The sequence below is a fragment of the Pezoporus occidentalis genome, unplaced genomic scaffold (assembly GCF_034315485.1).
Source record: "Pezoporus occidentalis ecotype Australia unplaced genomic scaffold, CSIRO_AGI_Poc_V1 ctg130, whole genome shotgun sequence".
In the NCBI taxonomy this organism is placed as follows: Eukaryota; Metazoa; Chordata; class Aves; order Psittaciformes; family Psittacidae; genus Pezoporus; species Pezoporus occidentalis.
The window spans coordinates 3,163,951-3,186,277 of NW_026913104.1; the positions used below are offsets into that span (position 1 = coordinate 3,163,951).

The following is a 22,327-nucleotide window of genomic DNA, read 5'->3' on the forward strand; positions in this document are numbered from 1 at the left end:
TCAAGAGGCATCCGTAGCTGCCTGGCTGAGCCTGGCCCTGATTGGCGCTGCAGAGTGACTTCACGCCGCCCCATTCATCACCCACAGCTTCTCCCTGCCGGTCCTGCAGGCTCCTCCTGGCCTACTTTACTCCAGTAAATCAGTCTGGAGCCTATTGGGCAGCCCAGGAACCGCTGTACGCAGCTCCTGCCCTGGCAAACCAGACAGACATGAGCAATCCTGGCTGGGAGGGAGGCAGAGCAAACACTGCAGAGCTCAGTCAAATTAAGAGCCTCTGAGGGCTGGAAACATCACTGCTTGAAAGTGCTTATTCATACAACACCGTGCTCAGGCACACAGCAGGCACCGCAGCACAGCGCACAAAGACTGGAGGCGCTGGCAAACCCTTTACAACGCACGGTTCGCACACTGAAGGACAGCTAATGCACCTCTGCAGAACCGCGGTGCTACTATTCCCTTGTGCAATGCGTACACATCACCCCCATAGAACAGACCCACAGGGGTTTACTAACCTGTTTTGCAGTCCTGCTGTTAGTATGCAAAGGAATATCTACGTAAACCATCTTATCACCATCATGCTGATGTGCGGTGTAAACAGTAAAGATGGGCCATCACTCAACGGACAACAGTACTTAGCACTCAAATCGCCTCTGAAAAGGACCATCAGTATAGAATACACACAGCAACACTCCTGCCAAGCCCTGTCTGGCATAGAGGAAATGTGTGTTTCTGGCGTTTATTTCTGCTGTATTTCATGCAGTTACCTGCTTATACAAATCAAGGCTGGCAAACCTCACCTTTTCACTCGGCATATTCATATTATACCAAGCGCATGCTTATCAGGGATATAAAGCCCCCCCTTATGAACACGTCTTTCAATCTCCACTCCAAGCATTGCTGTGGATGTAATGTAGCTTCAACATACCCAATCCAATGCCACATAGGAAAATTATCACCACACCACCTGAGCTACACTCAGTAGGATGAGTATCGCCATCCCTGCTGTGTGCTAGGACCTGTGCCACAAGTGCACACACTGTGGATAATCTACTCCCTAACCCCTCTTTTATAGAGCTGCTGAAGACCCATAGCAGCAGGGACTGCTGTTTAAGCTCCCTTGAGTCTGTAATTGCCCCCCAAAAAGTATCTTACAAAGAGAAAAACATGGTTTGTGTTAGAAGCGTTACCTGAATGTGTAGGACCCCTTCAAACAGTCACAGAGACGCAACTCTCAGCCATTAGGGCATCCTCTGTACAGATACATCGTTGTGGCTTTACTCCTGCCCATCATTACAGTTGTAGCTTCACACTGAGTAGAGCAGACTCGCCTCAGATTCCTGGTTTTATTTACTCAAGTACCCACATAGTGCAAACAAGAGGCTTACAAGGCTCAGACAGATTAGCTCACCAGGAAATGTGCATGACCTGCAGGCACAGAATGCAACACTGCGTGTGCAGCACCACTTCAGCTAGTTTGATTGTCTTATGGCAAGAAAGAAAGGCCTGCAGGAGTTGGGGGAGCAGTAAAAAACCCCTTGTTCTGCATGTATGCCTCAGAGAGGCACAAAACCCGTTAGTAACAGAGCTAGTGGGAGGGAAAACTAGAAGCAAGTTATGAAACATTATCAGGAGAGAAGGAATAGCTTCGAAGAATGCCAGAAACTAAGGCAGATGTAGTTATGCACCTTAGTGTATGGGTCAGATAGTTAAACTCCCGAACCCTTCCCAACGTCAGCATTCTGCAGGCTCTGCTGTCAGAGGAGGCCACATGCAATCGCAGCCCCGGTGAATCAGGGCACACCTCCATTCCCACAGGGAAAAATAAATCTCGGAAGGGACCCTCTCTTTGCTGCAGCAATTAGGAAGTCACATGAGACTGGTTTTCCAGAGGGAAAATATGCATTTCATGCTCTCAGCATCATGGGAGCTGTAGTCACACTGTACACAGAACAGAGTGCCTGTGAGCCATCTCTGAGCTATGTGAATACAGTGTTTGTCATGGCATGCGAGTTAGAAGTTAAGGTCTTGGAATGGAGAGCAAGGTAGAACGGCATCACTGCAGGAAAGCAGTACTTTCAGCTGTCCTGGAAGAAAGGAATTGAGAGAAGCTCCCCTCCATCACAAGGTGAAGAAAACCAATTCCCTATAGAGACTCTGGAGAAGGAATACTGTCATGTAAGGAGAGAGTCAGTATCAATAGGGCGGAGAAACAGGGATGATTCAGACTGCTGCTGCTGCTTCTGTTTTTGAGTAATATTATAACAAAAGAGGGCTGCTGCTTTCACCCAGTCTTTTGGCTCTTTTTTAACTCATTGTCTCACATGTTTGAACTCTTAACCTTCCATTTGCTTGAGATGGTGAAATAACCTCTGCCACCCACAAAAGACTCATTCACTCTGAAAAGGGGTAGGCAAACAACAGAAAGCTTCATGATTCATGGCATGGTTCAGAGAAGTTGCTCTGGTTTGAATGCATCACAAAATGAAAAGCCATCTTCTAACTTCTACCTTCCTTTGCGAAGAACTTGCAGCCACCAGTGAAAAGGCAATGAGATTTCATCACTTGCACAGAAATATGTCCTGATCATCTCCCACCCCATTTAGATCAAGATACTCTGAAACACCATGAAGTAGCAGGTCACATCGCACCATAGCCTCATACCTTAACGGAGCAAGATTTTCACTGAGGATAATGCTGAGCATCTGATCTCTCAAAATCAAAGTGAAGTGCCTAACAGCCAAGACCCTTTGGATCCTCATAACTTAGAAGTCTTTCAAGTACATTGAGCTAAACCTTTACATGGAGTCCAACAGCCTTCAGTCTTCAGGCTGGCACTGCCTAAGGGATAACCCATACAGACACACAGGTAGCACACCAGAGAAACAAAGCCTTCTGCGCTCATCTGGAGCCATGGGTGTCTAAATGCAGTATCCAAACATATGTTTCAGATAAATGGGTGAAAACCTGATAGCGAGAATATAAACCACAAAATATTGGCTTCAGGAATACACATCCTAGAGGAATGACTGCAAATTCATATGGAAGAAAAAGGTCCCACATTCCTAAAATATGAGAGAGAAGAAAGTAGCTAAAGCTGGGGCTCAAGACCCAGGTCCTAAACACAAGCTTCCCGTTTGCAGAGAGCTGTTTCAGATGAGCAGTGAAAGCCTCCCACAGTCACTACCTTTTGCATGTTTGAGGGGTCTCCCAGCAGCAGTGGCACTAGCAACAGGGTAGGACAAAGGGCAGCAGGCTGCAAAGAGGAATACAGTACAGAAGATGCCCCATAGGCACAAAGCAACAGCCTGCTGGAGCTCACATGAGGAAGTGAGCACTTACATGTCTAAGCCTGAAGCAAAGATTCTTTCCCGGAGAAATAACGCAGTCTTACAATGCTGGAAACTTTATAGCTAGACCCATATCCCTCAGGCAAACCCATATTACATGTGGCCTGCCATTTAAATGAGAGGAGGTGGTTTGGGAGGGTGGGAGCACATGGAGCATAGGGATAGAGTACTTAAGAGGGGAAACAAGCAGCAGAGAAGGCTGAAGGAAAAAGATTAGGTCAGACTTGCAATAGAACAGGAAAATAAAGCAGAGGCACTCAAGGACAGACCTTGGCTTGTACCATTGCAGTGCCTGACCTTGTTACACTGCATGGCACAGTGGGGAGACGCATGCTGCCATCTTATCACCGGAACGCACAACAGATACACGCTGCAAAGGCCAGGAAAGAAAAGGATGGGAAGACAAAGAAAGAAGGAGGGGAAGGAAAGGAAGAAACACAGAGGTCAGTGAGCACTCACACGGTTACAGTCATCTGCAGAAATGGGGAAGTCTGTCCAGGTGCCAACGTGTTCCTCAGCAACGTGAGGAAGCTTCACTCCAGCAGCAAGGGAGCAGGACAATGTTGGGTGGAATCCCAGCCTCTTTACGTACACACAGTAGTTTTGGGGAGAAAGCAGCCCAAAGCAGTGACCTCAGAATCCACTGTGGAAAATCATGATGCCACCACTGGCACAGCTCTTACTGATATTACTGGAGTCACTGCAGTTTGGCCCCAGAGAGGAGCAGTGACTAGGCTGATGAGAAGGCAGATCTATGGAGAGATCTCCAAAGAGCTTGATCTGCGCAAGAGGCACTGGTCTCCTTTCTATGCTCTCAGATTTCTTCCATCTCAGGCAATTCAATTTTAAAGGCACAGCTGCTTTCAAGTCCCTGCCAGATAATGCTGCTGCTATGGGATGAGATGCAAAAACCCAAGAAAATTAAGACTTCTCTATTGAAACAAAAAGAATTTGAGGCTGTTCTTTACCAGAGTGAAATTCTCAAGGCAAGAATTAACCAAGTACTATTGCTCTTGAACTAGGCTGTCCATTACAGGTGGAAGTTAACACAGCTTTTGTCCTGAAATGGGGAGGAAAACTGGCTTGAGCATCAGCACCACCACCAGTTTTCTTCTTTGTGGAAAGGAGGGGTGTTCGGATAGAGTCCATAGAAGGGTGCTCTAAGTCCAAGTGACCCATTGCAAGGAACTCATTCTGCTCCATGCTCTTTGTGCCAGGACTCTCTGATCCACTGGTGCACAGAGCAGCCTGAGCAGCTCGGCCTGAGCTATCAGGTCACCACAAGAGACCCTGTACACACTGCTCAATGATTAATGTGCCCCTTGCTTCTCCCACCAACAAACCAGCACTAGCACCTTCCCAGGGACACACGGCTGAGCTCCTCTTCCTGTGTCCAATGCTCCACTAAAAGGAGTTAGACTTTCAGGATGGAGAGGAGATCTGCAAGAAGCAGCAGGTAAAATACAGAGCTTCAGGCATCTCTTTGTAATGTAACATTTAACTTCCTCGTATGTCAAGTAGCTATTCTTCGTGCACTGCATTTCCAAACAGCATCTTATTTCCTATGGCCATGGAACGCAGCAAGGCTTAAGTATGTACTTACCATCACCACATAATTCTCCTCCTCCCTGCCCCATGTTGTTTCTCCTTCTTTATTTTGTGCTACAACTCATTTTGAGTGCTTGGTATTTCCCCATTTAGACAGGCAACTATGAAGTGTAAAGATGCACATATTTTCCAGGGTAAGGATTGCAATCGCTTGCGTGCACCAAAAAATATATAGCACTAAAAGCATGGAAGAGGCATGATAAAATGTTTATGTGCTGACTGTGAAGTTAAGGAAAAGCTGATTTGTTCAGGGACTTGCATCAAGAGCAATCCGAACAATGGATAGCAGCTGCCTGCAATGAGACTCTGAGGATGTTTCACCAAACAAATCCAGAACAACTTGAATGCCCAGGTCAGACAAATGGCCTTAGATTTTAGGGGAACTTTTCCCTATAGAAAAGCAATGATAAATATCTTGCAGCTGGGTTTCAGAAAGAGCTGATGACTGCACTGTAAACGAGGGCCTGGAAAGGTCTCTGTAAGGGCAGAAGCACATGGATTCAAGCTGAAAACCAAAGCTGTTCCCAGGTCCCCTTCCACCACCCATACAACCTGCCATGGTCTCGGGGAAGCTGAGGCAGCAGCATGGGTCAACAGCCCTTTGTCCTCCAGCTGCAGTCTGAAGCTTCAGCAGAACCATCTGTGCATTCAGCTTCCCTAAGCAATTGGCTAGAAAGCCAGGCCTGTGAACAGTGATGCCAGCTCTGATTTAGATACTGTGGTCCCAGATTCCTAAGAATTGGAGTGGGAGAACTAAAAAAAATGCTGTAAAACATAAGCCTTCAGTTTCTGCCCTTCAACATATGCCAGTGCTGTCAATTTATTGGCTCAACAAGTGGGTTTTAACTTGCTTATCTCTGCCATGCAATGGATCCTAGGCAAAATTATTTCAGTAACACACAAACTAGATTTGCAGCTATTCTATCTTAGGGGGGGAAAGAGGAAGAGACCTAGTTAAAGACTGAGAAAGTAACACAGAACTCGAGGGATATTTTGAGATGTACTTTTTTGGTGTTTGCCCACCTGTTTCCCCAAATATCCCCTTCCCATCACAAGGAAAAGAGGGTAGAAAAATGAGACCTGAAAAGCCATGCACCATCCCATCACATTTTAATACCACCTTTGTTTCACTGCACGGCATCAATCTGTCACACTGCATCAGATGGAAGCAAGGAACAATGTACTTGGAGCGCTTTTCATTGCGGCGGGAGCACCAGGCTCAGTCACGACATGACTGACAGGTACCTCTTGGATTCTGATGATATCTCGAGTGAAAATGTTCCCAGCATGAAGCAAGGTGGGTTTCTGTGACAGGGAGACAAAGAGGTATTGCCTACACTGTGCTCTTTTTGAGGAAACCCTGCAGTGATTTCTAGCACTCATAGCAACGGAGCGATGCTATCAAGAAGAAGAGAGATCACCCGTACAGCTAAAATTCCCATACCCTTCACATTTAGGCATATGCAATGCAATAAGGACAGTTGCAGCCCCTAGACATGTCCCAGGCTATATCCCAGCTTAAAAAGGCATCCCCATCAAAAGGGATGGGTTTTACAACTTGGGAAACTCCTGCCTAGATCCTTGAAGCTTGCAATATAGGTACCTGTGACATTGCATAAGCCTGGCCACATGCTAAAAGAAATAAGCATCAGGCTCCCTAAAAGACCCCTCTGCATCCTTGAAACTCCCTAGCTCTGTGAGGCTGAAATCAGTTATGTTCTCTGAGACTAACATCATAGCAGAAGCCCACAGTGGCCTTGTCTGTCTTTATTGGTCTTGCTTTTTATTTAGTCAACAACTGGATGTTCTCTGCCACTTTTCCACATGCTTCAAGAGAGCTACCAGTGCTCCACAGAGCTGGTGGGGTGGCCATTAACTGAAGGGCAGTTACACAACTGAAACCTCTGCACTTGGAAGCAGGAAGGAAGTGTAAGGACTCTGCCCAGTGTCTCAGATAAGGGAAAAGTGGGACATTAAGACGCCTCTTCACCTCCTCCTCATGTTCCTGAGCATCATGAGCTGGTGATGCACTCCAGTGAGGTGAGACCTCCTCTGCATTCAGTGATATGCAAGGCAAATCACGGTTTCTCTGATCTTAACTGACACTAGTCCAATAGAGACAGTGTCCCCGCTGTGACAGTGTCAGTCTGTGGACTGACTGATCACTGTCTACTGCTCTGGACAGTGATCCATTCTATTTTACTTTTCAGGACACCAATGAAGCTGTCTCATGAGTGGCAATCAGGTAACACCCAGAGGTATGATATTGGACTACATTACTATAGATAACACAAAATTACCCTGTTACCAAGTTTGCTCTGAACTCTTCAGAAGTTCCACGCTCTGATGCACTGAGCAACAGCTACCACCAGGTACAGGAAAAGAGCAAGGAAGACAATCCTGCAAGGTCTCCTTTTTGTCTCTGGCCCCAGTAAGGCCAGAGGAGATGTATTTGTCCTCCCATACCCCTCACGGTCATGGAGGGGGGAACAAGAGGGACTATCCCCCTTGCTTCAAATCGAAGGGCTGTCCTTTTATCTTAAGGAGACTGAATTGAGAACAGAGGAGATCACAGGTACAGTACAACTTTGATGAATCAAACCCAATACAGCCTTACCTCCACTGACAGCAGAACACAGGCATACTCTGCAATTAGCAGCCCATCTTCAAAAGAAAAAACAATGTTGGCATATGAGAAATAGAGAGCAGGTGATGCTTCCATTCACTGCAACTCTGCTGACAGTAGCCTACCTAGGAATCCAGATGGAAGAGGACTGATCTTAAGCTGCTCTTCCCTACAGAAAAGGGTCAATGTTGGGGGCTCAGGGAGCAGCACCAACCAGAAGGTGAAAGAGGAAAAAGGGTACTAGCTCTGAACCTAAATATTAACCATCTTTCCTGCGTGACAAAGGAGACTTGTGCCATTCTGATGTAGCTTTCTATTTAACATTACGTCAAACTGACTCAGTTTGGAGCTAGATGCAAACCCAAACTCACCCTAAAGTTATTGCAAGGCCATCAGGGTTCTGATGTGGGGCCCTCTGAGAGCTCATTTGCCTCCAAGTCATCTCCACAACAAGGTCTTTAGCACCACCTTTGAAAACCTCCCTAAAGATGATGCATCAGGCATCCATCCATGATGGATAAAAGCTACTCAGAGATTTGACTAGTACTAGGACCATTACTAACAAGGACTCAAAATGCACTCATCCCTTACAATGAGCATTGTTGGAAGAGCAGTCCCCATATTTCACATTTAACAGTAGGAAGCAGCAGCTGGCTTTTACTTCACCACCACCTTTACAACAGCATCCATTCCCTTTTAGCCCCATAAGGGTTTCTCCTTAATACTGCAGAAGGCCAGCACCACGCTGCATGGTTTGTCCCTGGCAGAAACATCACATCCAGACACACAAACCAGGGTCCCTTGGTTAATCCCTGCCCTCCCCGGTCGAGAGCAGACCAAGCATGCCCAGCCACGCTTTGCTCCCAGTTCTCACCTATCTTCAGCTGCTCCAAGCAATGGAAAAAAACCTTCTGCTCTCCGTGAAGCTGCAGAGGTAGCAAATCTCTGCTGTGCCTCCACTTGCAGGCAAGCAGGGGTACAGCGTGTTAGCACCTCTATCAAGGAGAAAGGGACACAGGCTAGGAAGATGCAGCATAAGCAAGCCCCTGGGTACGTAAATAAGACACAGACTTCACCCTGACCTCTTACACACACCCCAAGGATGTCATTTTGGCACACGTTCCAAGTGTGACCTCGGAATCCAGGCAGCCAACTATTTCTTAGTCTCTCTGTCTTCAGCTGTTCCCTAATCTCCTTGCAAGCAACTTCTGTGAATTCTGAGCCATTGAGAAACCCTCTTTAGCTTATGCAAAGGAAAATCAAGCCCTGCAGCCCTGGAACTAGCAGAATAAGGTGCTGCACAGGTTAAGGGGGTAGTTAAGCTGCAGCCAAGATGTAGGACTTATCCAACTCTGACTTATAACTGCTCTTCCTTCCTTCCTCCCATTTGATAGGGTCTCCGATTCAAATATTACAAATTACACTTAATTGTTAATGTAATTTTTTATATGATCTCTTGTAAACTGCCACTCACTTCTCTCCATTTCCCCAATAGCCTACTGCTTTCCGTCCTTGTACTTCTCATGCTCCCCTCTATTCAACAGTTTCTCCCCTCCTTAGGCTGAATCTAAGAGTCTAAGGACCCGTTTTTCCTCTGATTCAGCAGCTTAACATTTACTCTTAACTGAAACATACTGTGCATCCTAAAACTGATGGGTGCCTCAGTGTCATGACAAAGAACAAGTCCTTGGACCAAGCAGAAACAGGCTCATGAACTGGGACTTCATCTAGCTGAAAGCTCAAGGTAATTCATGCACATAACCTTGTCTCGTTACAGGGATTACAGAGTCTGTTGCATGCAGACATCTCACCCAAGTCCCCATCCCAACCTTACCCACCCTAGCAGCTGTAAATCGAGCTGCTATTGTGAGCACAGTTGTGTGGACACTCAGTAACTCAGCTCTGCCTCTCTCTGTACTTGCTGTTTCAGCATGGGAGCAGCTCAAATTAACTTCACCCCCTCTAGATTCCTGAGAGGTAAAAAAGGAATTCTCCTTATTTCATAAACAGCGACATGAAATGACTCAAACTCACCCAAGCAATCAAAGAGCCAGGGACTGAGCCCTAAGTTCATACAAAACCTGGCTCTTTCTTTCCAGCCTGTCCAACTAACTTCTCCCTTTACGGTTCTAAAATACCACCCATAAAGCACGCAGTTAGAGCTGTACAGAGTCCCCTTCAGCATAAACCAGCCACAATAGATAGATACAAGACAACTTACATGACTTTGGGGAAGGAAAGCTTTTTCCTCAGAGAAGATGCACACAGATGGCAGACCTGCTTCACGGTGCTGCAGGATGCCTTTTCAGGGGATGGGTTCTGGACCATGGCAGGACTTCACAATGCACAAGCCAACAGCAGCACTTGCTCTCAAGAGGAAGACTTGCACTGAATTCATCAGCAGGACAGAATTCTCAGTATTCCCTGAGAAGACCTGAGGGTCGGAGCATGGTCCTTGGAAATCCATCACAGGGGAGTTAACTGCTAGCAGCACTCCTGGGTACGACTTTTATGGTAAGAAAAGACATGTCGTTGAGATCTTGCCTATGCCTAGTTCATATTCAGCCATTCTCAGCTATGTATTCCTCTCTTTTACCCCAGAATCAACTTTGCATCCCTTTACTTTTGGCTGTGGTAGCTTCTTTCAGCACTTTCCCAGCTGTACTGAGGTTGATGCAGATCCTCCCTGCTCTGATCCTTGAAGTGCAGCACTGGCTCCTTCTGCCTGTGATAGCAGAGGCAGCGTGCCAAGAAAAGGTGCACCTTTCAGTATATACCACATGGTTTCTTATTCTCCCCTCTTCTGCCCTACTCTGCCCAGCTTTGGTCACAACTTAAGGACTGCTGAAAGCCTGGGTGGTTGTGGTTAAATACATTAGCAAAGGAGGAAAACAACCAAGGCACTTTACTAGTCCCTGTATGGATCATTTTAGGATCAGTATCCTCCATGAAAACAAACTTAGTTGTAATTAAATCTAGGCAGCAGGAATGCTGCAGGTCCCCAGTAAGTGAGGTCAGCAGGCTCAACATCACCCTGGCTCTGCATAAATAGAGCTGATTGTGCCGCACCTAAAACATGTCCCTTCCGGCCAGGAAGATATTCTTAGCACCAGTTCAAAGGCTTTAAAGTGCAGGCTTCCAATTCAAAATTCCCTTCTTGCTATGCTCCATCTGAGTATTAACAAGGCCTAACCCTGTTTAATCATGAAATCCCGGATCAAATGGTATCACAGCATGCATTACACAAAGAAAGGCCAGGTATGACAACCTAAGCACCCATCTGATTTGCTGTCACATTTTGGTTGCAAACACCATTCACTGCTCAGTTGTACCAGGCTCCACAGCATCTGAGATCGGTAACTGGAGTGAAACATATGGAGGAAAGGTTAGCTACAGCCACCAAGTGCTAATTCTGAGCCAAACCCTGTTGGGATATTAACTAGCTCTTCAGGGTCAGGATGTTCTCTCAAGTGAGTCAATTCCTCAGATGCCTACTCAGTTCTTATTCAATCCATTGGCCTTTGATACCAGAGCAGGGAATAGGAGGTTGGTAACCATCTGACTTACTACACAGTAAGAAAGAACTCTGACCTCGGCGACAGCTTATGTGGAATCACTGAGTAACAGACCTGAAACAACACTCTTACGAGGGACCATGCCCGGATGCAAGCCGGCAGAATGGAAAATGCCATATTCAGATGCTTCGTGTAACCTGCTGTGCAGCAGCACAAACAAATCAGTTCCTAAATCCCAGCATATGCCCTTCTGTGGGCAGTCCCAAGTCAAATGAAATGAAGCATAATTCCACTGTGCAATGCAGTAACAAAATAATGGGAATTTCAGAAACCAAAGTCCAGTGTAACGCTGGACCCAAGAACATCAGTAGGGAAATAGGCCTGGTAGTAGCTTAGGGCTCAATGTTCATACACAGCAGAAGAAAATGAAGCAGATTCAGGCTCAAAAGATGAACTACACCATAGAGCTAAACTCAATCATCTGGCTGCAAGCAAAGCAACAACAGTAAGTCATGCACCAAAATAGGCATTTGGTTTTCAACAGCTTTTGTGCCAATGCTGCAGTTTGAAGTAGTCATTAATCAACCCAAAGTACAAGGAACTTGAGTTTCTTCTAGAACTTCACAGCAGTTCTCACCCAGCTGAGCTCTAGATACCTCGCACTCTCACAACACATCAGAAGTGAAATACAACAGCCAGTCTTAATACTGCCTTTGCTGAGGACGAGAACCACATACAAAGATTCACTTGGGCATTTTTAAAGATCAGAGCTGCTAAGCATCAATACACATCTGCAGTTCTAAGGAACGGGTCTCAAGAGAAAAAGCAGGTTACTGTAGGAGCTGGATGCATTTGTCCCACAAGTTCTACTACATATGTTTAGACATTGATAAGATCAATGTAAATCACATTTTTTGTTGAACACCTGAGAAATACAGGGACAATAAGGAGTTCAACCAGCCCAGCCCATGTCATCTCACTGAGCGGTTCCAGGCTTCCCCATTCAGTCACAGTCTTACCTGTCGTCACGCATATAAGGGCTCAAGAACCGGGACGAGTCATCATCGTGGCTGCTTTGCTGGCTGCTCTGCTGACTGCTGCAATACAAAGGGGAAAACAGAAGCAATTAGATTTGAAACACTCTGGTTGCAATACAGAACAAGAAAAGGTTTGTACTTCGTATCTGGGGGTGCAAAGAAAAAGTAAGTTCATATCTGATTGACAACAGGCATGAGTAGTTTGAAGCCTCTTAACCTTGCTTAGTGACACTTTCCTCAAAGCTTTCTACAACACAGAAGTGACCATGCCCATTGCCTATGCACTGTTTCACCCTACCATCCCTGTCTATTACAGCTTTACATTCAAATACCGCACTGCTGCATCCCCTCTTCTAGGCAGTGGCACAAAAACGTGCTTAAACCAAACTTGCTAAGGATGAGCAGCCGTTTATTCTGGTGGAGAGTTGCGGGCAGAGCCCACAAGATGTCACTCTCCACCCTTAAATAGGTGTTTTGGGGAGGTGTTTTTAATCCCTTCGTTTCTATGGATGTTAGCCTTATTCCCTCCTAGCAGCTTCCACCTGCTCCTAGGACTCATCAGGGTTCCTGCTGCTCATTTCTACAGCTTCATTTCGTTGCAAGAGCTTCCCTTCTGAGCAGTAGATAGATCTGATTCTGCCTTCAGGTAACAGACTGCAGCACAAAGAGCAGATGTGCCCAGAGCTAGCTTCGATTTGATTTCTCTCAGTACCACTGGCTATAGAGTCATGGCAACACAGCACAAACTGCACAGTCCCACCTAGGACACTGTGCACACATCCCTGAGCACACAGGTTGTGCTAAAAAGGCTGTGGTTCCACTGTTGGAAAGACCTGGACTGTTCAAATAAAACTAGCTCAAGGTATGCGTACGCATGCTTGCAATCACAGCTTCCACTGCGCTGTTTGCTGATCTACACGTCACATTGCCCAACGGCACAGAACTATAAATACAGTCCCCAAAAGCACCAAACTGCATCTTTTCACTCTAAAGAGCAATAATTCTCAGCCAGCAACATGTAATTTTTGACAAAACATAGTACTAAAAGACTGCCTGCTTAGAACATGAGCCAGAAAACTGCACCTTACTCAAGACAGGAAAGAGAACAGGCTGAAGCTCTCAAAAGTAAGTAATGAGGGATCAGTCTTTATAAAAATCATTGAAAAAGTGATACAAAAATTAGCCTTTGAAGTTGGACAGAGAAACCCATGAAAACCTCATGTAACATTTACCCCTTTCAGCTATAAAGTCCGTGCACCGCATGGGAGACAGAGGCATGCATAGTGCGTGGGCACATTCACACAACCCCACCGAGCATACTTGGCTTGCTTCCCTCCCCATTGCCCACTGTATAGTTTTAGCATGAGAGCCAAGACACGTAAACGTTTTTGCTCCAGCCTCTCAGCAAGGGGACAGATCTAATTTTCTGCTCCTACACCCACATGCTTACTCATGCTTTTCTTCAAGTGTCTCACTGTAGAAAGGATAATCAGAGAATATTGGCTTCGAGCTAGAAACCAACAGCTGGGTAAGAGCAATGTGCCCCCAAAAGCAAAGAAACATCTTGCCTGTACTTCTGAGCTTAATTACAGCCCAGTGAACTGGTTTGCAAAGAGCACAGAGGGAACCACACTTTCCCCTCCTAATTCAAAGGGATTATCACCCTTTGGATATGAGAAAGGGACTGTTTCTGTAACTGTTTCTGCATAAAAGAAACCCTCCCACAAGAGTTTGCCATTTCCATTGAGATCAAACAAATACAACAAAACTTACCAAAGGAAAATTCTTGCTATCACAGCCCAACGACAGACAGCACCTTCAGTGCTGGTAATCCCACGTGAAAGTTTACTTATGGACACCTATACAAGATGAACCTTAGACCCTTTCCTGCTCACCCACCCATGAGTAAATTCCTCCTTCAGAAAGTCCTCTAAATGAAGGTTTAAAATTTAAACAAATCCTGTTATTGCAACACCTCGCAAGGCAAGACCTTACCCCTATGAAGGCAAGCAATGAAACCAACTCGGACCAGGAGAAATCAGTTTTTACCCACCTATTTGCCACAATCAACATGGGAGCTTTGTGAGCTTTTCACAAAGAAGGGTATTTCGGCATTCTGAATATTAGACAGCAGAGGTGTTTAAATGCCATGAAGTGTAGAGAGCAGCTGAAATGTAGGGTCTATTGTTTTATTATGCTTTACAGTCCTTTTTAAGTCAACCTGCTTTTAAGGCGACTGTTCCTTTGAGTTAAGTTATTGTTGCTATACTGGAAATAATACGAGATAACGAAGGTATGATTTGTGCTGAACAGTGCTATAGGGGAAGCTTTCAGGTACGCTTATGTCAGTTCTGTATCTAAAGAGAAGGCCAAAAGCTGGTTCAAAACCACAGGAAATCAGCAAAACAATCTTATTCTAAAACTCAGCAATGATAAACCTGCATTTGGACAAGGCATAAACTTTTGGGTACACAGGCACAGGTTGCCCCTTTCTCTATTATGGTTTCAAAGACACTAAACATCAAGGTTATACCATGTGCTTTTGACTCAATGCAACCATTCAGACTTACAACATTAGTTACTACTATAGACATTAAGAGTTTTAAAGGCAAGGTGAATCTGTTCTTAACAATTAAAGCTCAGGACTCTCCCTCCACCACTCTTCCATCTCACTGCTCCCAAACAATTTACCCAAGTAGCTAAAGTCCAGAGGAAACATTTTCCCTACTGACCAAAACAAGTGTTCTCATCACCCCCCACTGTTCAAATCACTTGTGCACTACTTGCAAGACTTCTGCATACTGAAGAACACTAAGAGTCAACTTTACAGTGGAAGGAACCCTATACTCTTTGGGCAAGTTTGCCCTTATAGGAGTATAAAGCAAAAGAGATCCTCAAGATCAAATTCGTATTTGGTGGTGTATTTCTTGTTCTCTTAACAGTGTAATCTCAGTTGCCAGTTCATCTTCCCACATCAGAAGACCCATCACCACTGTTGTACCGACTACACTCCTATGAATGCTTGCTCTAATACCTTCCTTTTCCACCAGTTTTAAGTTGTTACAAGTCTTAGTTTTTCTTGACTTCATGACCCAAATACACACACATAAACTTAGGTGAATGCTTATGAGACAGTAACACAGAAGAATGAGGTTTTCTAATTCTCACCAGAAGTGACCATGAACAGATCGAAGATACTAAAAACCCTGCAAAACTTGCTTTTGTGTCTTAAATATTTCCCTCTTGAACTTGGTCTTGGGAATCTATGAGCCAAAAGCCAGATTTTGTACTATTCTTATCTGCCTGCCTTTTTAATAAGCCTCATTTTATTTCGAGATCTCAGTCTCTGAATGATAAGGCAGAGTCAAGGGCTCTTATTTTATGCATGAATAGGCTTTTAAAGCTAAACAGGTTTTCTAGTAGAAGGTATTTGTGTGGCTTTCACAGTTCAGACACCCAGGTCAGTGTTCACACAGTAGGAGTATCCTGGGACTTCTATAGCCTCCAGATGCGGATGAGAAGTCCACCACACTTTTATATCCGCACGTGTGGTTTATTCAGTGGAGATGTCTTTCAACAGTGATGGATGAATGGGGTGAGCAAACAAAGGGGAAAAAAAAATGGCTGTGTCCTGGAAGATAGAATCAGTTAATGAATTTGGAGAATTACCCAAAAATCTGTGGCCTTCAGAAGGCTATTGTTACCCACAGCTATTAGCTACATTGCCAGGGCTGAACCCACATGAATATCTGGTATTCATTTTGCTTCATTAACCCCTGTATTCATAAGGCTTTGGCTTCAGTATTAAGCATTTCCAAAAGGAGAATAATAGACAGTTGACACATTCTTCAATGGCTTTCAGCAGCTGTGGCAACAGTTTTTGGAACTAAAAGCTACTATTATATGAAATACGATGCATTAATATTTCCATTAACATGGGTTTGGGAACTAAAAGACATGCAGGTTATAATTAATGGAACACTGAACTTGCATCAAGGTTTCTGTTACAATTTACAAAGCTTTTTGGCTATTTGAGCGCTTAGCTCTTTTCATCCTCATAGCTGTAAGCACAAAGGCTTGAATTTACCTGCCTTCAAGTACACCACAAAGTGACCAGGACTTTGGAAGAACTATCACCAGAAGCAGCACGGCAGTCCCAATATCTGGTGCAAGTTATGGTTACTTCCAAGCGGGCAAAGAAATCAAATACATTATGCCTGTTAAATGGTATTTAGTGTCAAAATCAACAGTATTTTAAGCCAAAACTCTCTTTCAATTAAGTCTAAATGATTCACTATGAAAAGAGAATCTTTTAGACAGCAAATCCCACGATATGCAAACAACTTTCATTTGAAAACTCTCCTGAGAGGTGTTTCTGCCCATCTTTCCTTGGCGACACAAACAGGGTAATAACACTAGATTGAACTTCAAGCCTCAGGTGTGCCAGAAGAAAAAGGTCCCTCAGTGTTTTCCCACAGGAGCTTGTCAAAGACAAAACAATTTTATCTTTCCATTTCACTCTCCTGCTCTGCTCATCCTTTCCAGAACACATCCCTCCTTGTACTTCTCATGAAGCAGCAGAAATAGACCTCCCGCTCCCAGCTGCCTAACAGCACCTCTTTGTCCTAAGCAAATCAAGTTCCTGTCATCAAAAGCACCACGTTACCATGGTTGCATGGATACGTAAATGTCGGTGCCATTACAGATGTCAAGAAACTGTCAGGTGAAGGGGAAGGAGGAAAAGATAAGGGACTGAACTGGAAATCACTGACCTAAGTTCCAAGGGGTAACAGTCTCCCTTAGCATAAAGGGCTGTCCTTTGACAGACCTAAAGCTTTCAGTCTGGATTAAAAGCCAATCACCTCCAGTGATACAGCTTTCCCACAGGTGCTGCAAGTTCCCACTCTCAACATACAAAGTTCTCAGGGGAAACATACCCTTACCACTGAAGGCAGCAAGCTAACATCAGGCTTTACTAAAAAAGCTAAGGAGAACTCGTGTTCAAAGTGTGGTTGCTGAACGATAGCAAGCCCCATGGGAAGCTGGTACCACATTTCCAAGGATCACAGCATCCTTTGTTTACACAGCCTTGCTCTCTATCCCAGGACTGCCCTTCTTCATAGAAATAGGTGCAAGCACCCTGTTTCTGATCACTTTTCATTGCAGCTGAAATAGGAACCTAAGAGGAAAACTTGTACATAAGCTCATGCAGTGGCTCTGTGGGACAAATGGCAGGCAGAGCCAAAAGGTGAAATTTCAAGTGCCTGGTTTGAACCTTAAAGCATGCATTGCCTGGAACCAAACGTATTGCCAGTGTTGCCAAGAACCAAAGGGACACTTCCTACTCCAGAGCTTCATATCTTTTTAATAACTCAGTTTCATTAATGGGGGATTTAAAGCACTGTTTAGTCTAGAACCAGTTGGAAAGCCAGAGTGTGACTCTGTAGTAGAGTCACCTTTCCTTGCTGGAAAACATTACAAATGGGCAAGTTTTCCCCTCTCACTGCATTCATTTCACTAATGAAAACACCAGCATCAACCTTCACAGCTGTCAAGGCAAGCCCTTTCATCAACATCCTGTTCAACAATGAACAACAGACATCTCCAGTTTCAAAACACAGTCTGGTGGAAAACAACCCTGGTAATGAACATGATGATTAATTGTTAAATACCACTGACAGGCACAGCATTGTGTAGGGCATCACATTCAGACAGTCCAATGGTAAATATTTGCTGACTAGATAAGACCAACAGCAATGAAGTTCCAGGCTGTAAACCAATCAGTTTTGATACTCTTGTGTCACTGGGCATCCTAAAGCACACAGATACTGAAAGGGAAACCACAAACTACAGCACAAAGGCAGGAAGATTCAGAACTGGTGGAATTCACAGCCACTTGGCACACATTATCATGGCCAAAAGTCTGCAATCACAGCAACCAGTACACCAGTACTCTTCATCAGAGATATGCATGCAGCAACCTAAAAGATCAGCTCAGCAGAAGCACAAATTAGGTCTCACTTGAACTTGCAGGCTCACAAAGGAACCAAGCTGCTATTAAGCCATCATTCATGCCCTCTGACTTTTTAGATTAGAAGAGATACCACAGAAATGGAAGTTTGTGCTTACAGACTTTCTGAAGCTACCAAAAGCAGAGAAGATGAGCTGCTTTACTGCAGAGAGCCATGTCAAAAATAACCCTTTTCCTGTTTTTGCTTCGAAGATGAACAAAAGTACCAATTCCAGTACTAACTATCCAACTACGTATTCAAGTCCCAAATGCAACCCATCAGATACACACTACATTTAAAGCTTTGATTTCTGGAGATGTGTGAATATGATTAACACTGAGAGATATTGTCCAAAAGCATGGGACGGTATTAAAACATGTCACAATTTGTGCCAACGTTTCAGAACACACCATGTCTGACATCTGTCCTCCCCAAAGCCCCAGTTAACCGACTCTGGCCACAAGCAGAACAAAAGAATGCAACCCGTTTGCCTCTTCCATTATGAAACCCCCAGGAAGCTGCCAGCTCCTCACACAAATGAGGTTCCAGGGAGGATTTTGTCACAGGTTCCAAAAGCAATCCCAGGACACGCACATCTGTCACTTCCTGCAGCGGCTTGCTGGGTTTCTAATGAAGGAGAAGCCCCACTTCCTCTCCTCTGTCCTAAACCAGGAACATGAAAGCTCTTAAAAGCCAGAGAAACCGAGAACTACAAAATGTACACAGTTACTCATTGTGCAGCTTCCTGGAATTGTATGGCACAAAGTGAACAGAGGTAGAGTCCACCAAGGTTTTGTCTATGAAACCTCTATGGCTGCTCGTCCAGCAGCCCAAGAAGCCTCCATCTCCCCAGCATGTAACTTTTCCTAAGGTAAGATGGAATACTCCTAATAATGTATTTCAGGTTTACATCTTAGAAGCATTTTAGGATAGGTCTTTTCCTTTAGCTCAACTTGTCATTTAGGACTTCAATAAGTGTTTTGAGCAGGAGACCAAACTGAGGCTATTCTGAGGCAATCTATTCCCCATTGATCCAACAAAATCCACAGCCAGTTTTACGTTCTTCGGAGCACCAATGTTTTTAATGTCACCATTACCTAGTCTGGAGGCTGTAACTGACCAAACATTTATCTTTAGGACAAGCATTAACAGAAGACTAACTGGGTGATCTTGGAGCTCAAGGGAAAGGGAGGTCTAGCATTAGGACACAACAGCTTCCAGGACCTCCCATGAAAGCATGTTCAGCAAGGAATAACAAAAGCAAAACAGAATACAAACCATTTAGCATTCTTGGCATTCTAGCCTATCTCTCCCCTCCTAGGGAAGCACACTAGTAGAGTCTCTGCTCTGCATGAAATCTTCACAGGAAACTGTTCAAGAACCAAGTATTTATCATACCTCAGCTATTATATATGTACTGTTGTGGAGCTTTCATACAGGAGTCTAAGTCAGGCAACAGTGGCACAGGGCCCATCTCATTCCAATACTGATCTTAAGCCAAAAGGAGAGCACTTCTTTAAGCCCAAGTGATCTACCCTCTCAGCAGTTCTTGTCTTTAACATCGAGACCCAAATGCAGTTCCACAGATTAGTAGCAAGGATGACTAAGTAGTAAATAATAAATTAAAGCAGACAGACCTTCACATCCCCACATCAATACTGCATACTCATTACATACATATAAAATGCTAACAGATTGCATCTACTAACCTATGAGGAAAGAAACATCATCATGCCTTAATAAAAAAATCTGTGCACCTGTGAGAAGGTATCCTGCTTTATAAAGCTGTATGTGGGTAAATAACTTCTATCATTACCTGGGTAGCAAATGATGGATAAGGAGGATAGGTAAGCTGTCTGCATCCCTTACAAAAATCATATTGTATCGTCTATATAGACCCCTGGAGCACCCAACATGGTACGGGTCATCATGCTTTTGTACAAGGGCAAAGTACAGGGAAACTCCTACCCCTGAGAAGGGGCTTCTTTCTGCTCTTTCACCTTGAACAAAACTGTATCATAGGCAAGCCAAGCTCTTAGAGGCCATCTCTGCTGTTTAAGGAAAAAAACAGCTTTTCTTCTGCTCTATCAGCCACCTAACAGCTTTTAGAGAACCAGCAGGTAAATAAGCCTTAACTTTATCCAGGCTGTTAAAAACTAGCCCCAGATATAGAACATTATGTAGGCTGGAGTTTCCGGCCAAGAAGAGCAGCCAGCCTTCATCAGACCTGGAGCTTTATGGACAGCATTGAGTCCTAAAAGCATTTGTTTATTCACTTGGATGCTTACTGTATGCTAATGGTCACAGAGCTATCGCTTTTGCTCAGGGGCATGTGAGCAACACATGCATCACTGAAACGAGTCAGCTGGTGCACAGTTTGCTCTCAACTACCAGCTTTCCCAGGAAAACCCTGCCATACAAACAGGCACAATCTGGCCACATCATGGGGTAAAGCTTATTGGACTCCAAAATACCTATCAAACTGCTACGTAACAATTTAACTAGAAAGAGGGAGTGACTGGAAGCAAACTGCATTCACCCCTCTAGGGGGAACCACATGCGATGCAGCCACCTTTTCCAGGTGGGTATTAGGAACCTATGTACTTCATAGCGTACCCTTGCTCCCAGTAGATTTATGGCACACTGACCACATTGGGGATCCCTGTTACAATAGTGTTGAATTGAATTCGAAGTTAATCAGCTGGACACTTTGAGCATCATCACTGTTGCTCAACCCTGAGACAGGGCTTGGAAAAAACACTGGACAAAACACTTGAGCCTTTTCTCTATTACAATAGCCCCTGCTGTCTTCAAACAAACTCAGTACAGTAAATAACATTACAAACAGCAACATCATAATAAAACAGCAGCAAGAAAGAGCCAGTGCTCTGGATGACCAAGTGTGAAGCAGAAGAAGGTAGACAGGCAGTATTTATCTGCCTTACATAAAGGCAGCTTCCTGCCCTGTATTTCAGAACAGGGTTTCACGTGCCTTGGGGCATAGTAAGGTTCACACCACAGTACCAGCTGCCAGTCTCCTTCACATTAATGCCACAGCATCCTTTAGGTTCATCACTCTGTGATTAACTCCCTACAGATTGTGCCCTCTCTGTCGTTTCCATGCCTGCTGAGTTTTGAGAGCCTGATGATGATCTTTGCATTCTACAAGCCCAGAGGCTCAGCACAGTCACTGGCAAACTGTCTGGGTTTCCTCCTTTGGACTAGAAAGGGAAAAATTCCATTAGGAAACATTGTGTTTCCCATTGCGAAAGATTAACAGCCTGCTACATACGAAGCAAGAGGTGCCATGCTGGCTCTGGTATGCTAATGCCACCTAATCCATCAACCTCTTCAGCTTTTTTTTCAGTCATGCTTCAAAACCATAACCAGGGTTAAGAGGGAAATGTCCCAGTGATGAGTTAGCAGAAAGATGCCATAGCCATGGAGATACCATGTGCGCAAGAAGGGATGAAGTTTTCTTCTGCATTCACACTGAAACATGTCTTGGCCTCTGTCTCAAACACATTCACCACCAATGAATCCAAATTAAATCCTTCAGCTGAAAAGCCATCCTTCAGGCTTGAGCTTTGTGATAGGGCAGATGCATTATCTTCCCTGTTTGCTAAGCTATAACTGAGTCATTACCTGTATCATCACAGTAAGTGAAAATAAGTAATAATCATCAACCAAAAGATGTCCTTCAATGGTAACTTCATAAAAGAAGGATTATCAAGTCCTTCATGGCATGCATCTATTGATGAGATTTCCCCAAAACTAATTGGGGTGGATTAGTATAATATTAGTTTCATAGATGCACTTAAGCAATACAGGCAGTGAGTCAGTGTAGCCTGTTGGGTGCAGAAACAGTAAGAGACAAGTTTCTGTTCTTATGGAAGTGAGTACATACTTTCAGGCATAAATCCACATACAGGCTGCATGGGGGTTCCAAAGCTAGTAAAGAATAATTGCCCTATGGGAAACACGCCTCAAGATTTATCCAATGCACTCATGTCTCAGAGAAAACTTTAAGTGCCTGGTATACTGTGGGTCTTCAGGAAAGGCAGATTATCCCGCTCTCCCATTAGAGGTCAACTATACTGCATACCCTGATGTACTGATACTTGTATACCCTGGTAGGACCTGCAGGGAATTACATACAGTATAGCTTTGTCTTTGTACGGCC

At 44.5% G+C, this 22,327-nt stretch overlaps 1 protein-coding gene across 6 annotated transcripts in view; it reads right to left on the reverse strand.

The window, feature by feature from the left end:
* Positions 1-22,327, reverse strand: part of GRAMD1B (GRAM domain containing 1B) — a 109,623-nt gene that overhangs the window by 58,187 nt on the left and 29,109 nt on the right. For 4 of the 6 annotated variants that reach the window (XM_062608830.1, XM_062608827.1, XM_062608826.1 and 1 more), the window contains exon 2: positions 12,116-12,193. In XM_062608830.1, the coding sequence (XP_062464814.1) occupies positions 12,116-12,129 (14 nt within the window). In that variant the 5' untranslated portion in view covers positions 12,130-12,193. Of the gene's footprint in view, positions 1-9,802; positions 9,826-12,115; positions 12,194-13,906; positions 13,976-22,327 lie in introns of those variants that run through there. The other 2 variants (XM_062608832.1, XM_062608829.1) reach the window with 2 other exon arrangements.